Genomic DNA, 18,120 nt, shown 5'->3' with positions numbered 1-18,120 from the left:
AAAGAAAACTTATTTTCAAAAATAATGATATCTTGTTGGGTTTTTTTTTATTGCTTAGATGGGTGGACGAGCTCACAGTCCACCTGGTGTTAAGTGGTTACTGGAGCCCATAGACATCTACAACGTAAATGCGCCACCCACCTTGAGACATAAGTTCTAAGGTCTCAGGTATAGTTACAACGGCTGCCCCACTCTTCAAACCGAAACGCATTACTGCTTCACGGCAGAAATAATCAAGGTGGTGGTACCTACTCGCGCGGACTCTCAAAAATGAAAGAACCTACCACCCTACCACCAGTAAAGAATGAAAGAAGATGAGCCTCCTGATTAGACTGCTAACGAAAGGAAGTAAAATAGCAGTAAATTAACAACATAAAATTGAGATGAACCAAACAAACGAGAAATTAAATAATTTAAACTAATATTATGGCTTAATCTCGCAATTAATATTTTCATTTAATATTCTTAATTCTCACCAATAGAATATTGTGCTAACTGTCCATTTTCCCCACCGAATGTAGTTCCGCCTTGTCGTGGCGGTGGGGCTTAAGCGTGCGTCCCTAAAATCGCGTGCAGAGGAATCTGTGTGGGACGCCGCGACCAAGAGAACTGCGCCCAGCTCTCCTTGGCTGCTTCCGTATTGACGGGTGCTCCTTGAGAGAGAGCGAGGGACTCTCTCCCCACGCCCTTTGCACTGGCAAAGGGAGGGATTCAGGGGATGAGGGGTTGGCTCTCGGGAGCCTGATGAGCCGGCGGCACTTTTGTGTCTTCCGGCTGCGGGTTGCCATGTCCCCGGCTTCGGTTACAGGGGAAAGCCTTCCAGATATGGGAGGTACCGGCTCGCCGGCGTGGCTCCACACCGCGTTGTGGGCGACGGACAGGCCTCGGCCACCGTCGGCCAAACCGTAAACCCCAGTCATGGGGAACGGGGGCTCCTGCCTTTACTGGTCGGAGCTGCGAGGACGCAAACCTCTTCAAAAATGCCCCAATCTCAAGCTCGACACCCGGCGATGGGATGTATGGCTGGAGGGTTTCCAGTCCCGAGGGTGTCGTAGATCCCAGGGGACCAAACCCCTGGTTAATAAAAAAGGATCAAATGATGATGGCCAATTGTGAAAAGTTAGTACCCCAGGAGGGTACCGCCTGCGAGTCGGGCGGAGAATCCCTCCGTGCTTCCACCTCGGTGGAAGCACGCTGCCCCACGTATTCTGGGGGGGGCAACAATTGCCAAGATGAAGGAGGCTGTGCGACGGGCAGCGGAATTCCCGTCGAACCGATGCGCTCCCTGATCGCCGGCTCGATGCGCTCTGCGCTCGCCAGCGAATCGGTTGCGATGAACCCCACCAAACCATCGGCGGGGAAAAAGAGAGGCCGAAGGAAGATCCCCGTAGCAGCTTCCGACGACGGCGGTGCGTCATCCTCCAGCACCGAGGTGCCGGAAAAGACCATGGCCGTCGAGGAGGTGGCTCCGGTGATTTTGGGGCCTGCCGCGTCGAAAGACACGATGCCCGCACCCCAGTGGGCACCAGTGAGGAGGAGGGGCGCAGTGTCACCGGCGACGTCGGTGGAGTCGATGTCGACGTCGGCCGCGTCCCTGGCTAGCGGGGACGAGGCATTCCGCGACCTCGACCATGCCCTGGTCAATCTGGCTAAGTTGCTGTCGACCGTGGCTGCCAAGGGCGCCGAGCCAGGCAGCAGCTACCGGAAGAGGCTCCGGGAGGGAGCCGCTATGGTTAGGACGAAGCTGATCCCTACCATGTCCAAACTCGTAGCGCAGCTTGACTCCAGGGAGAGTCGCATTCTGGGGGACTCCCCAGCCTTGCGAGAGGGGACTCCCTTGTCGCCGATGCCTGCGCCGGCACGCTCTGAGCCACCCGTGAGGAAGATGGACACCAGCGCGCCTTCGCGGGCTGGGATGAGTGTGGCGGCGCTCATGCCAGCGCCCACTTCTGTGGCCCCTGTTCCGCGCGTGCCTACTCCCGCGCTCCCTCGCCCCCCTCGGAGGGTTGAGTTAAGGCCTGCGCCGCCTTCCCGGATATCGGCCGCCCCTGCATCCATACAGGCAGGAAGGTTAAGGACTGAGGACATCCGCTCGCCGCTGGCGAGAATGGTAGACGAGTGGCCGGCGCTGCCACGGCCCAGGTCTTCGGAGCCGCCTCTTTCGCCCCCACGTGCTGCAGGGTCGCAGAGGCCTTATAACATGGCTGCTGAAATGGGGGGAGTGGATCACTCCCTCCCAAGCAGACAGGAAATGATGGCCTGCATCTCGCGGGCGGTGGCGGTTGAGGTCGGCAAACACTTGGCTGGCCTTGAGGAGATGCTCCGCTCGTCGATTGGTTCCAGAGATTGCGTCCCTGTACCAACAGCCGCGACCGCCCCGCGGGACCAGGCCACCCAGCCGACCTCCACTTCTACCCCATCCGCGAGGGTGGCACGACGTGGAAGCCGGAATCAGCATAACAGAGGTGCGGGCGCCCAGAATCCCGCCCCGCGATTCCAACCTCAGCCCCGTGTCCTTCCTCCCCCCCCGTCAAGCATGGACGAGGGCTGGACGGAAGTGGTGAAGCGGGGCACCAAAAGATTGCGACAGACAGCAGCTCTGGCAGCTCCCCAAGGGGGTCGAGCGCCGACTGCTGTTACCCGAAACACAGCGCTGGCGGCCGTGGTTGCTCCCCGCGAGGGTCGAGCACCGGCCGCTAGCAAGACCAATAACAAGAAGAAGAAGCCGCGCGCAGCGGGGTCGGCTGCCGTTGTAGTGACGTTGCTGCCGGCCGCCATCGAAAAGGGCCTCACGTATAATGAGGTTATGGCCCGGGCGCGCGCGGCCGTAAGCTTGGAAGAAATCGGGGCAGAGGAGGGCCTCCGCTTCCGGCACACAGCCAATGGGGCGAAGCTATTGGAGTGTCCCGGTGCCGATAGTTCTGGCATCGCGGACAAACTAGTGGCGACGCTCCGCGTGGCGTTGCCGGAGGAAGAGGTGCGCGTGCACAGGCCGGTGAGGATGGCCGAGATTAGGATCACCGGCCTGGACGACTGCGCCACCAAGGAGGAGGTGGTAGCTGCGATAGCGGCCCAGGGGAGATGTGCCCCAGAGAGCGTGACCGTGGGCGAACTTCGCTCAGGGTACTCCGGGGCCAGGTCAGCTTGGGCGCGCTGCCCTGTGGAGGCGGCCACTTCCTTGGCCACTCCTCCACCGGGAAGATCGACGGGGGATCCGGGGAGACTGCGCGTGGGCTGGATAGCGGCCCACGTGCGTCTCCAAGAACCACGTGCCTGGCGATGCCTCCGGTGCTTCAGCACGGGGCACGGACTCGCTAGGTGCACCAGCTCGGTTGACCGCAGCGGTTTGTGTTTCCGCTGCGGCCAGCCGGGCCATAAAGCTGCGTCCTGCACGGCCGCCCCGCATTGCGCTCTGTGCGCTGCAGCCGGACGCAGGGCAAGCCACCGGGCGGGAGGCAAGGCGTGTTTCCCGTCCGGTAATAATACCGAACGCAACCGGCGCCGAAAATCGAAGCGCCGGCAAAAGAGAAGGTTGGCCAGAGGAGCACTGGCCAACACTGTAATCCCCGCTGCGGCGCTGGTGCCGGAGGGCGGGGGCAGTGGTGAAGGGGAGGGGGCGATGGATGTGGTCCAACAGTAATGGACCGCACCTATCGCTTCCTCCAAGGAAACCTGAACCACTCCGCCAGAGCTCAGGACATGCTGTCTCAGAGCATGGCGGAGTGGTCCATAGATGTGGCTGTGGTCGCCGAGCCGTACTTCGTTCCCCCAGCAAATGATTGCTGGTTTGGGGACGACGGCGGCCTGGCGGCCATAGTCATAAGAAGAGACGCGGCGATCCCCCCCCTGGCGATGGTGACCAGGGGTCAAGGGTTCGTCGCGGTGCTGCTGGAAGGGACCGTCGTGATCGGGGCGTACTTCTCTCCGAACAGGCCTACCGTCGAGTTCGGGCATTTCCTGGGCGGGATCGGGGCGATTGCTCGCCGCCTCGCTCCTCGTCCAGTGATTCTCGCGGGGGACCTCAATGCGAAGTCTATCGCATGGGGCTCCCCCCGCTCGGACGCTCGTGGTAGGCTACTGGAGAGGTGGGCGAACGCGGCCGGCCTCTGTTTGTTGAATAGAGGGTCGGTTGCGACGTGCGTGCGGTGGCAGGGCGAGTCTATTGTGGACGTTACGTTCGCGAGCCCGGCCATCGCGCGCCGTATCCGCGACTGGAGGGTTTTGGAGGGGGCGGAGACGTTGTCAGATCACCGATATATTCGGTTTGATCTCTCCGCCCGCTCCGCAGTCGCGGACGCCCTCGGGGATCACCCCCGTGGTGCGTCCCGGTCAATCCCCAAGTGGGCACTGAAGCGCCTGAATAAGGAGCTCCTGATGGAAGCCTCTACAGTGGCGGCGTGGGCGCCCATGCGTCCACACCAGGTCTAGGTCGAGGGCGAGGCAGGGTGGTTTCGGGACACGATGCGTCGCATCTGTGATGTGTCGATGCCCCGGATCGGCCCTCGACTTCCTAATCGCCAGGCGTACTGGTGGTCGCCCGAAATTGCGCAACTCCGCGTGGAGTGCGTTCGGGCGAGGCGCGAGTGCGCCAGGCATCGCCGCCGCCGCCTGCCGCGGCGCAACGATCCAGTTGCGTTCGCGGCGGCAGAGGCCCGGCTGCACGCCGTATTTCGCGTCGCGCAGAGGGCACTGCAGCTGGCCATCAGAAGAGCCAAGGATCAACACATGGAGGGTCTCCTGGAGACGCTGGATGAGGATCCGTGGGGGCGGCCCTATCATATGGTGCGCAATAAAATGCGCCCATGGGCCCCCCCGATCACGGAGCGTCTCCAGCCTCAGCAGCTGCGGGACATCGTCTCGACGCTGTTCCCGCAGGAGCGGGAGGGATTTGTCGCTCCCGCTATGGACTCGCCGCCGGAATACGACGGCGAAGTCCCTGCCGAGGTGCCCCATATAACGGGGGCGGAGCTCCGTGTGGCCGTGCGCAAAATGTGCGCGAAGGACACTGCACCCGGTCCGGATGGCGTCCATGGCCGGGTTTGGGCCTTGGCTCTTGGTGCCCTGGGGGACCGACTCTTGAGGCTTTACAACTCCTGCCTCGAGTCGGGACGGTTTCCTTCATCGTGGAGGACGGGCAGACTCGTGCTGTTGAGAAAGGAGGGGCGCCCGGCGGATAGTGCCGCCGGGTACCGTCCCATCGTGTTGCTGGATGAGGTGGGCAAGCTGCTGGAACGCATTCTGGCAGCCCGCATCATCCAGCATCTGGTCAGGGTGGGACCCAATCTGTCGGCGGAGCAGTATGGCTTCCGAGAGGGCCGCTCAACGGTAGACGCGATCCTTCGCGTGCGGGCCCTCTCGGAGGAGGCCGTCTCCAGGGGTGGGGTGGCTTTGGCGGTGTCTCTCGACATCGCCAATGCGTTTAACACCCTGCCCTGGTCCGTGATAGGGGGGGCGCTGGAACGGCACGGAGTGCCCCCCTACCTTCGCCGGCTGGTGGGTTCCTACTTGGAGGACAGATCGGTCACGTGTACCGGACACGGTGGGATCGTGCACCGGTTCCCGGTCGTGCGCGGTGTTCCACAGGGGTCGGTGCTCGGCCCCCTTTTGTGGAATATCGGGTATGACTGGGTACTGAGGGGTGCCCTCCTCCCGGGCCTAAGCGTAATCTGTTACGCAGACGACACGTTGGTCGTGGCCCGGGGGGGGAGTTTTGCTGAGTCTGCCCGTCTTGCTACCGCTGGGGTGGCGCATGTCGTCGGCAAAATCAGGAGATTGGGCCTCGACGTGGCACTCAGTAAATCCGAGGCCATGTGGTTCCACAGGCCCCGGAGAGTGCCACCTGTCGATGCCCATATCGTGGTTGGAGGCGTCCGGATTGGGGTCGGGGTGCAGTTGAAGTACCTCGGCCTCATTCTGGACAGTCGTTGGACCTTCCGTGCTCACTTTCAGCACCTGGTCCCTCGTTTGTTGGGGGTGGCCGGCGCGTTAAGCCGGCTTCTGCCCAACGTCGGGGGGCCTGACCAGGTGACGCGCCGTCTCTATACGGGGGTGGTGCGATCAATGGCCCTATACGGGGCGCCTGTGTGGGGCCAGTCCCTGGCCGCGGGGGTGGCGAAGCTGCTGCAACGGCCGCAACGCACCATCGCGGTCAGGGTCATCCGTGGTTATCGCACCATCTCCTTTGAGGCGGCGTGTGTACTGGCTGGGACGCCGCCTTGGGCTCTGGAAGCGGAGGCGCTCGCCGCTGACTATCAGTGGCGGGCTGACCTTCGCGCCCGGGGCGTGGCGCGTCCCAGCCACAGTGTGGTCAGAGCGCAGAGGGCCCAATCTCGGCGGTCCGTGCTGGAGTCATGGTCCAGGCGGCTGGCTGATCCTTCGGCCGGTCGTAGGACCGTCGAGGCGATTCGCCCGGTCCTTGTGGATTGGGTGAATCGTGACAGAGGACGCCTCACTTTCCGGCTCACGCAGGTGCTCACTGGGCATGGTTGCTTCGGTGAGTTCCTGCACCGGATCAGAGCCGAGCCGACGGCAGAGTGCCACCATTGTGATTGCGACTTGGACACGGCAGAGCATACGCTCGTCGCCTGCCCCGCATGGGAGGGGTGGCGCCGTGTCCTCGTCGCAAAAGTAGGAAACGACTTGTCGTTGCCGAGTGTTGTGGCATCGATGCTCGGCGACGACGAGTCGTGGAAGGCGATGCTCGACTTCTGCGAGTGCACCATCTCGCAGAAGGAGGCGGCGGGGCGCGTGAGAGACGCACAATCCCGCCGCCGTCGAGCGGGGGCCAGGGAGGCGGATCTCGCCCAAGCCCTGGCCCTCTAAGTGTTTCGGGTCCCCCCTCACATGTCGGTCTGGGGACCGGCGAGGGGGGCCTAAGAAGACGACGTGCAAGCTGCTCTGCACGCGTTTTACGCAAGAGCATCCGGGTGATGGAAGGCCGGCTATCCTCGACCCACGCTGGTTCTGGTCCAGCGGGGTATTCCGTAGGATAGCTCACTCTAACCGGCGCCATCTAGGCGGGCTTCGGATAGCCTGCCGACCGAGAGGGCTGGTGGTCGTGGCGCCGACGACCGCCAGTCCGGCGTCCCGAGGGGGAGGGTGATGGGAGAGATGTGCTCCGCACTAAACGCTTCACTTTCCCCCCTTTGCCTCTTCATGAGTTCTGTCTCATGCGAGGTTTGGACGTTGGTTGTTGAGCGACAGGAGGTTTTAGTCAGTTCGACTCTGACATGCTCCGCCCTCTATCCCCTAGTGGAGGGCGGAAGTCCGGCGATTTCCTCCTGACCAAAAAAAAAAAAAAAAAAAAAAACTGTCCATTTTATATAAAATGAGTGGAAAATGATACTATTATATTTTTGCGAGACTGGTATTTAACACTAAAATTGTGATTTGGAACATTCTTGTCAAAGTGTAATGTTACGTCACAGGTTGTTATAGAATACTGTTACGTTACTTGGTGTTATTTTTAATAAACTTCAATTAAATAAAAAGTAAATGGCTCCCTCCAAATTTACAATTTTTCCACGTACATGTGAGTTTTAGTAGGAATGAGTTTTTTAGTTTCTTTCGGACACCAACCAATATTACTGGCCAAATTTGATACTCTTCGCAGCATGTAAAATGTTCTGAAAGTAACTGACAATGACTCATTAGTAGTCATAACACTAACCGAGCTATGCTTGTTTTTTCTGTGTTGTGAATGCCAAAAAAATACGTTTAGCAAAGACACGGGCTCCATCTAGGAAACGAACCTCAATCCAGTAGTACATTATAGTCAGGTTCATTTATCGATATTTTATTTTTGGTTTTTAAGGATATTACAATTTTGTACTCATAATTCTTCAGCCGATCGCCCAGTCACCTGAGGTCGACGCAACATGTTTTCTCCTTCGATACTCCTCTATCATATACCATTTCTTCGCTCACTCCCCTCTTACACATATCGTCTTGCATGCAATCCATCCATTTTTAGGTCTACCTCTTCCTCTAAAGCCTTCCACATTAATAGACAGCGGCTAATAATTAATAGGTAGGCAGCGGCTTTGCTCGCCCATTGCTGAAGTCCATGGGCGACGGTAACCACTCACCATCAGGTGGGCCATATGCTTGTCTGCCTACAAGGGAAATAAAAAATTAAATAATAGTTAAAACTTACAATTTACCATTTTACCATGAACGCGATATGGCCCTCCTTCTGGCGACGACAATCCTCAATGATTAAGGTCGTGGTATCCTTCAATAATTTCTCTCCTTGATTAGCCCAGCCTACCCTCGACTGCGTGGATGGCGTCGCGGACTGAAGTGTTGAAAGTAAAGCGTATCTAGTTCGACCAGTGCATTGGGCTTCTGCCTTTGGCCCTCCTTCCGCATTTCTTGCCTGTTCCAATGATGTGACGTGCAAAACAAAAATCCGGTAAAGTCAAACTTCGCCTTAAGATACGCGCTCTCTCGTGTAGCCTCGCAATAGTCCTTTGTAAGTTTGACGTATAATGACAGCTAATTGTGGTGGTAAGCCTTTTGTGTATCCTCCTCAACGTTGGGAATCGGAATAGTATTGTTAATAAAGACATGAAAATTGATGAATCGTTGGAGCCAATTGTGATAGTAATCTTCGGTGGGAATACGTTTTTCATTGCTGGCTCACTGGGACGGTCAGAGAACTAGTATCTTTAATTACTATGATATACAGGCGGAAATATTTCACTGCCCACGAACCACAAAATTCGAAGCCTGAATTTCGTTCATCCAAGTGCTGTTCCGCCTTCCAAAACGGAACGCTTAATTCACATGGCCCGTGGATTTGGCTGTAAATCTACATTCGAAAAACAACCATGAAGAATAATCATATATACCAGCGGGACTGGTATACTTATTTTTATTTCCTTAATATATTTAGTTTTATTGTTTGATTCAATGAACAACAAATATTACTTTAAATGTAACAATAAGTTTATAACACATGACTCACCTATCGGATTCGTCAGAAACAATCCGAGTTTTTAATTTAAAGATCTTATCTTCTTTTTTTTATTAACCAACATAGTTCACTGGGTACATTCAAGCACAGAAGTCTTATTTATCATACAAACGACACGAGACATTGCAGCTTATGGAACAACCAAGCCGAAAACATTACATACGAAAATTTAATCAAACTTAACGCATGCATGCAAATTGAATAAGTTTTATGTTTTATTGGCATCGTAAAAAGCTAATGCGAACACGCCCCGACTAAGATTATCAAGGAAATTAAACTATAAAACAAACGGTGATGGCTGTACTCGTATTTCCTTTTGCATGCTAGCAAATGCCCAAGTACTATTACTAAGTAGATTACGTACACCAATGTTTAGGTTTTCGTTTAAAATTGTTCGGTCGAGTAATTCAGTTAATTTTATTGCTGACCCATTTTTTTTATTCCTACCTATGCTGATAGCCTTGAGAGGCTATTTCAGCTTCACCCTAACTTAAAGGTGAGCTCGCGGGGCTCAAACCGAAAGTGTTGCTAACACTGGCCCTAGCAAGAGCAGTGCTTCGCGGAATCTACCACCGGATCGGAAACGCGACCCACTGAGAAGATCCGGTGAGAAACTGAGTGGGCTGTGTCTATGGGTTAATTCGCTCGTCGAGTCTTCGTCGCAAGCGACGGGTTCGGCGAGGACGGTGACCAGTGCTTGTGGTACCTAAAAGCACCGTTAATGGATCGGGAGGATCCGTAATGACGTGTTTTGGGCGACGTCGACTATTAACCATTCGGTTTACAGGATCGGGTATGGAAGCTACACTTGAGTATTAAGCAGTGAGTTTGTTTATTACGTCTTAAATGTTCAACCTTTAGATAAATATTGTAAAACTGTAACGAATTCACAGTAAAAGTTCATGTTATGTTTATTTTTTTCATTCTACAGACACACATTCTTCTAAGTCGTCTCTCTGCCAAGGATGCACAAAAAGACAAAGGAGTAATGTTTATACAGAAAAATGTAGTATGGAAGCCAAAATGAATTAGCTGTGATAATAGCTTTAATAATATATGTATGCCAACCCCGACTGACTTTAGTATGTCACTGCAATCAAGGAGATAGACTCTCAGAGCCATCAACAAAATAATACTTTTTTTTTAATTGTTCTATATAATATTAAGGAATGTCACCTTATCATTTTGCATCAATGAACATGAAAACGAAGATTGTCTTCTTCTGTTTTATGTGGATTTTGGATTAAAGTTTTCTTTTTTTTTAAATCATTTTCTCGTTCATTTGTGGCAACCCTACGTACGGCGATAAGATTCCACTATTATGACTCAAACAGTCACTGAATTATGATGAGTGATTTAATGAAAATACATTTACTTATTCGTTTAGTTATGTTATGTTTTTTAACTTTAACATATTATTACGAAAACAGGAAAGAATGATTTGGTTCTATCGAGTAATCATGATCTACGTAATGGAATATCACATAGAGTATAGTTAGGTTTGGTGTCAAAAGTCAATAAAGGTTTTTTTTTACCTATGTATTAATTCTAGCATAACAAAAAGTTATTTTAACGGATCTCATACCAACGAATCTGATTAAAAATGCTTATAAAAAGCGAAAATTGGTTTGTCACCAATCATCAGATTAAATTTGACAATATTTAGCCACTTTCATATTTCACATTCAAAACATCAGAATCACAATGTGAAATGTTATTTATTTGAAAAGCTTAAATCTCATGTATTTAATCATGTCTGTATCCTTCAAATGTTATGTTTACTGAAAATGGCCACGAATCCTCTTATCTTAATCCTGTCGCTAGAGTGAGACCGGGCCATGAAATTTGTTATTACATTATCTGAAAATAATTTAGAAGTTTTCCTTATTGCCCGGACGTTAAATAGATTCAGTGACAGAAAATCTCAAAACGAATAGACTAGGCTATAGGTTATGATAGGTATTATTATGAAATGTGATTAAAACAAACAAACAGACAAGATACAAAGTTCATAATATCACTTAAATCGCTTGGCAGTCTTAGATATAATGTTCAATGGTAACTTAAGTATTTAGTTTTTAAGTATTACAAATTCTGTGTTGTTTCTTATCTCTTAACGTAAATAATAATAATAAGAGAGAGATTTTTTTCTTACCTAATCGTTAGTAGCCTATGGGGCTATTTCAACCACACGCAGTTGGGTTGAGCACATGGAGCTCAACCTGACTTTTTTTTTTTTATTGCTTAGATGGATGGACGAGCTCACAGCCCACCTGGTGTTAAGTTGTTACTGGAGCCCATAAACATCCACAACGTAAATGCGCCACCCATCTTGAGATATAAGTTCTAAGGTCTCAAGTATAGTTACTATCACCAGCTCTAACAAGAACAATGCTTCGCTGAAACTACCTCGGATTGGAATCCACTTAGATGATCCGCCGAGAAACATAGAGGGTTGGTTCTATGGGATGAACAAATAATAATATACTAGTGGCCCCGCAGTAGTCGAAATTCGACTATAATTAATTGAAATTATAAGTTTAAACTTTATTATGGTTCTATTGTCAAACACTATTATAATCCGATAATATAATCACAGTATTCGTCAAAACTGCACTATAGATCAATAATATTAAGGACAAACAATATTAATCTATTTTCAATTCGACCACAAATTTTAAACAATAACAAAAGTTTCAGTAAGCAAAGAGTATATTTTTATGTATGTGTTGTGTCAGATACATGGTAGTGTGTGTAATGTTTTCTTTATTGATTTAAAGTATCTTTTATGCATTATTTAAAAAAAATATTAGCATTGTGCACTCCTTCTCTATATTCTCTATAAGTGTGGAAAATTTCATACTCCTCCGTTCGCGCAATTTTCGTAAAAAAGGGTACAAAGTTTTTGCTTCACGTATTAATATATAGATATACTTAATTTATAAAAAAAATAATGTATCGCTGATTTTATAGCCCCACAAAGACTTCTGCATTATTAAGCCAACGCTTTTAATGCACAAGGAAATTAATGAAGTCGGAAAAGTTTTTGTCACAAAGTAGTCTATTATGTGTGATAAGTTTTGTCCTATGTTTTCGTGCAACGATGTGTCTATGACTGTTTATTTTTATCTACCCATCTTTTACCTTTGTCTGTGATTTAATTGTATAGTAATTATATAAATATGCATAACTTATTATCAAGAATCTCGTTAATTTTGTCCATTAATAATAAAAATTGCCTTTAAATTATTGAGCCATAATAAAATGAAAATAAGCGTGTTACATTTCAAAATAAATATATTTTATCGCCTTTTGCTGACAAATTCATTTCCGAAAACAAAATGGGGTGTTTGATAATAAAATGATGAAATAGGCGTTAACGTCAAAACAGGATCGAACGAAATTAGCTTTTAAAATTCGAACACTTCAAAATTTTACTACTTTGATAGAACGTTGGGGAGTTTCAAATTTTTTGATCGGAATACAAATATAAATTTGCCGTCAAGTTCATTGTTATTCGTGAAAAATCGTATGAAAAGTGTATTTTTATAGGTGCAAACGTATGTTGGTTTCATCAAGTTACCTTACTTAACGCTCAAGGGAAAATTTTAAAGTCGTAAACGTTCTAGAATCGTGTTAATTTTAAATTAGATTTTATGTATGAATAAACAAATGTTTTATTACTTCCGATTAATTTAGAAATTTATTGGTTTTTAAGGCACCTTTTAATTAGCCGAAATTAAGTGCTTTCGAATTCAAATTCAAATAATGATAAAAAAGTATGTATTAGACATAAAATTCTGAGAGAGACTAGTGAGAATAATGACGATATCTTAGTATTTATTCTCAACTATATTAGCTTATCATTTTTTTGTATTTTATTCGCGAGATACGCGAAATAGGTGATGGAGTGAACGACCAGCATATCGACGGGTTAAAGGAATTTGTAATTAAAGGTCCGTTTTGTTTGGTATCAGCATCAACAGTTCGAGGTTTTTAATTGAACTTCAATTATGCTTGCTCTATTCAAATAGCTAAAGAAGTGTTTTTTGTTACGATATTCTTTTCAAAATTTTAAACTTTAAATGGTTCTCCTGTAGTGTTGAAAAATGTTGCTTAAATCAACCCCTAGATAAATACACTCAAACTACTGTCTGCTGCTAAGTAGAAATAATAGATGTAGCTTAAAAACTAAAAATACCCGCTTAAAAAGCAACGATTAATTTCAACTTTTTTTAAATTGACACCGGCCGTTGACGCTTGTAAATTATAAAATTAATTGGACATCTTGAAGTCGATAAAAATTACGTTCAATTATTCTAAAATATATTAACAAATATACATTTATACATACAAGTCAATAATAGACCGTGTTAAAAAGGAATTGTCTTGTGATTCGACTACGTCTGAGTGTCCATACTCAATTGCGTTCAAACAATATATAGGTACATGCTATTAATCTTTATAAATATAATGTTTAACTGAGTTCAAGTCAAAATTCTCACCTATTCGTCCACGCAAAGCTAGAACAGCCCCTTAGGCTAACAGTGAACGGTGACGAAAAGAGGACTTCGAAGATAATCATATCAACACACTTCTACTAACCTTTCTATCACAAAGTCGAGTCAGCACATATTTCCATCTTATCTTACAGCTTGAGAAGTTGGGAAGATATTTATCCAACAGTCCGACCCTTGAGAATCTTTTACACCTATCTTTTAGTGTTGACTGCCAAAGAGCGTTTGCATGACATTTTAGCAGTGTGTTGAGATTAAAGCCTATAATGTATTAATATGAACTTCGCAGTACTGATTAGCGTTGTTTAAAAGTTCTTTAACCTCTTTATACCATATAATATGATTCTAGTTTAATTTGACTAACAAAATGGTGCTACTAAGATTTCCTGAGAATAGTAGCTCTTGTAACAGCTTTTGTAGTGTGCTCTAGTAGCGCTTGCATACAGACACAAGAGCAAGTAGAGCTTGCTTAAAAAAATAAGCAAAAGTAGAACAGTTGAAAAATTTGACAATACCACTTACTTTATTGACAGTGCAGACCTGCCCCCCTATTTGATTAGTAATTTATAACGAATGAAAAATGTATATTTTTTTTTTGCGTTTTGATAAGTTTGCTTGTGTCACTTTTCTAGTCCATTCTAAACCGTGGATTACTAAATTCGCTTTTACATATTATCATGAATAATCAAAAACACCTTCGTATTTACTATAAAATGATACGCCACGTTGCCCGAGTTTTGTTATTTAACATAAGAAAAATTTATAAGTTAATCTTACTTAGATACTTTTGTGCGAATCTTTATCCAAACCCATTTAGTCATTTTTGTACGTGATTCAGTTTTTTTTTTCGCTACCTGTGCTGATAGCCTTGAGAGGCTATTTCAGCTTAGCCCTAACGTTTGTAGGTGAGCTCGCGGGGCTCAACCGGAGAGTTGCTAACACTGACCCTAGCAAGAGCAGTGCTTCGCAGAATCTACCACCAGATCGGAAACGCGACCCACTGAGAAGATCCGGCGAGAAACTCAGTGGGCAATGATTCAGTAAAAAATATTCAAACATACAAACATATGTAATATTAAAAGTATTGTATTGAAAAATAAACTGAAGAACGCAGGATAAGAGATCTGTTTGTAGGGTTATAGACGATAAAAATGATGATGACAAGGGTTAGAAAAAGAAATCTGATGATGTTGATGATGATAACAAGAGTCAAAAGAAGAAGTCTAATTGAATAAATCACTTAAAAGTTAAAATCCATACAAAACAATATAATAAATTTAATAGCTCAAATACTTAAGATCCATTATACATTAAGACATTGTAACAATAAAACTTAGCTACAATAAAACGTCCAACGGTCAAAGACTCTACACGACCCGTGACTCACACTATGACTCTACGTAGAGCTCGCTTGCTTTCCTCGAAGACTGTTCGAATTGTTTATAAATTTATGAAACCTTATTTTGTTACTAGCTAATGCATATCTAATTTACTTTTTAGCTTGCGTGACCTCTGTACTAACAAGTATGAAACTATGAGCTCAGAGTGATTAGAAATAGTTTTGAATTTGTGGAAACAAATGCGAGTGATTTCTTGTTATGTAGATAAGCGCTAGGAAAAAAATGATTTAGTTTCATTCCTGTTTAAAAAGGGTAAATTATAAATAACTTCTATAAAGTGAATAACCACGCTTTATTCGTAATGAGGTTTCAGTAAAATCAAACAAAGGGAAGATCTACCACTGAGCGAATGAAATTGCTTGCTAGACTGACCACACAAATGTAATTATTTGGAATTGCTTAAATGGAAACTTATCTTGTAAATTTAATTAGTGCGATTCAAGAATTTGTCGAAAAACTTTCGCTGTATGATAGCTATAATTACATCTATAGAAAATTAGTATCTAAATAGAAACTACTGAATCTCATTTCAAACTAATATATCAATTTGCATCTATTGTTTGTCTTTGCGTCAATGGTTGTACGTTTGAGAGAAATGTCGATATTTTGGGACCATTGAAAATATAATATATATATTTAATTAAAAAGAAATCTCAGAAAACCGTCTGATAGATGTGAAAATAATGCGTAGAATACATACAAACAAATCAACAAACCGATATACAATTTAAGTAAAATCTTATAGAATTAACGGTAGATTTAAAACATCACTTTCAAGTGTTAATAAAGTTAGAAGGTTAGTGTTATTGAGAAATTCCTCGTAGAAGTGGATACGATTTGAAATCTTGAAATGAACAAATTGAATTCAAGGTAATGCTTGAGGTAAATGTTCTAGAACACCACCTGCTGAGCAGACGTCTGTAATAACAAGGTAACTACGAGACAGATATTTAATTTGTTAGCTCACGGAAGTCAACTAGAAAATTTAAATTTTTTTTTTATTGGTTGGAGGGTTGGACGAGCTCACAGCCCACCTGGTGTTAGTTGGATAATGGATCCCATAGACATATACACCGTAAATGCGCCATCCACCTTGAAATATAAGTTCTAAAGTCTCAAGTATACTAACGGCTGCCCCACCCTTCAAACCGAAACGCATTACTGCTTCACGGCAGAAATAGGCAGGGTGGTGGTACCTACTCGTGCGGACTCACAAGAGGTCCTACCACCACTAAAATTACATTGAATTGTTTTATTAAGTAAATATTTTGCTGTAATAATTTTAGTGAAGCTATTATTTATGTAGGTCCATGACTATAAGTGGGCAGACTCACAGGCTACTTGCTGCTTCATGATGAGGTTTATCATCGTAAGCCTCGTCACACGTCTTCAGAAAAAATCGGAGTTTTAATAATATAGGTAATATTATAATATCCACTGTCCTAAACTCCAAATTGGAAGGCATGACTGCCACAACTATTGAAATGCGATCCTTTTTTTTCTGGTACTTCTTCCTATTCTAATAATTACCAATTTTTTCGGTACGGTATGTATTTTTTTATGAAAATTTGGTACTTACGTATCTGAGGGATTTCAATGACAAGAAATTCGCCGATACAAGCACATTATAAGTCTTAGCTTTTAGGCCACTACGCCTAAACTCTAATACTTTTTTATTTATATAATTGTTATCAATAATATACGTAGATTTAATTTATTAGCAGCTATGACGACAAAGACCGAGGTGTTAATTTCAGTCTAAGTGTCACGGGAACGCGAATAAAGTTCAATTAGAGCAATGCCATTTAAGATTTGGCCATAGCTGACGTACTCTATGCTGTAATTCATTTTGTTACTACAAGCTTTGTTATCGATCTTGCCTATTTATATAGTTATACTAGTAATGACATTTAAGCAGGCATAATGAACAAATAAAATTATGCTTTCGTCTTTAGTTCGGCAATAATGGAGCTATCTCGTAAGGCTCATACTTGTTTGACAACTTTTTTAAACATAAAAATTAAAACAGTTTTATAAATTGGTCAGACTACGCAAATGAAAGTCAAAGACTCAGCTTGCTTTAAAATGGAATGTATTACTTTTCTCGGAAAAAATAAACAAAACAATTATTGCGATCGAACTAAGGAGTCTGATCTAGTCTAATGGGAGCCCCAACAAAGAACACCCTGTATGTACATCTTTAGCATATATGTATATATATGTTCCCACCTATTCGCTGGTAGTCTAAGAGGCTATTCCAGCTACGCCCGGACGGGTACGTGAGCTCACAGGCTCAACTTGAGAGAGCTTGCTAACACTAGCCCTAACAAGATCAATGCGTTGCAGAATCTATCCCCTAACCCATACATCAGCTCGCTGAATTTCTCACCGGATCTTCTCAGCGGGTCGCGATTCCGATCTGGTAGTAGATTCATTCGCGAAGCAGTTGCTCTTGAGTTGTTAGGTCTCCTTCAGAGGCGCTCGGGCAGTTGTTAGCAAATCCCACCCCTCCTGGCTGAGCCTTTGCGCGCCCACCTGTTCTGGTGAAACTGGAAAGGCCTCCGGGCCACCACTAATCTTTTAATCATAAAAAAAATCGGTTGTCTGTAAAGTCGGTTTACTGACGATAGTTGAACGTGACAACGTCATAAGAAAATACTGATGGAATGGTTTCATTTTTCAAAAGAAAATTTGATTTTTAGTTGTTTGATAGATAGTTTGTATGGACAATTGACACCACATTCACTTTTCACTGAACTTCATACTTGACGAAAACATGTAAATGTATTATTGTATAGCAGCTGTCCACGCGGATGCATCGCTCACTTAAGTAGGAGAGAGACAGATGTCGAACGCTGCCGAACGCGGAGGCCGATTGTGCCCCTTTATCGCTCGTTGCGCGCTCTCGCTTGCACTTCAAGCCTTAAATAGAACGCCTCAGAGCGAGGTAAGGCCGCATGAGTCATGTATTTTCGTGCGTGCAGCCAGCTCCATCGATTTATAAGACGCTGTCACGTCAAAAAAAAGAATACAACCGAATCGGAATCGCGACCCACTGAGAAGATCCGCCGAGAAACTCGGTGAGCTATTTAGCATAGTGTAAGCGAAGTATGCACAGGAACACTAAGTGCGCTCCTCAGACACCCCGGAGCTTCTATTGTTTATGTTTATTGGGCACTTATTGTTTGCATTCAGCGTGCAAGTTCGTTCGTTTGTTTCATCACTT

General features: G+C 46.1%; 1 protein-coding gene across 1 annotated transcript in view; it reads left to right on the top strand.

The window, feature by feature from the left end:
• The first annotated feature begins 1,276 nt into the window (after nucleotides 1–1,276).
• The window catches only part of LOC119628746 (serine/arginine repetitive matrix protein 1-like), a 66,985-nt gene continuing 50,141 nt past the window's right edge, over nucleotides 1,277–18,120 (top strand). Inside the window, exon 1 of the mRNA XM_038012188.1 lies at nucleotides 1,277–2,909. Coding sequence (XP_037868116.1) covers nucleotides 1,277–2,909 — 1,633 coding nt within the window. The remainder of the gene's footprint in view (nucleotides 2,910–18,120) is intronic.

The sequence above is a fragment of the Bombyx mori genome, chromosome 7, assembly GCF_030269925.1.
Source record: "Bombyx mori chromosome 7, ASM3026992v2".
Taxonomy (NCBI): Eukaryota; Metazoa; Arthropoda; class Insecta; order Lepidoptera; family Bombycidae; genus Bombyx; species Bombyx mori.
The sequence above is the reverse complement of the archived record's forward strand: the minus strand, read 5'-3'. Positions and strand labels throughout refer to the sequence as shown.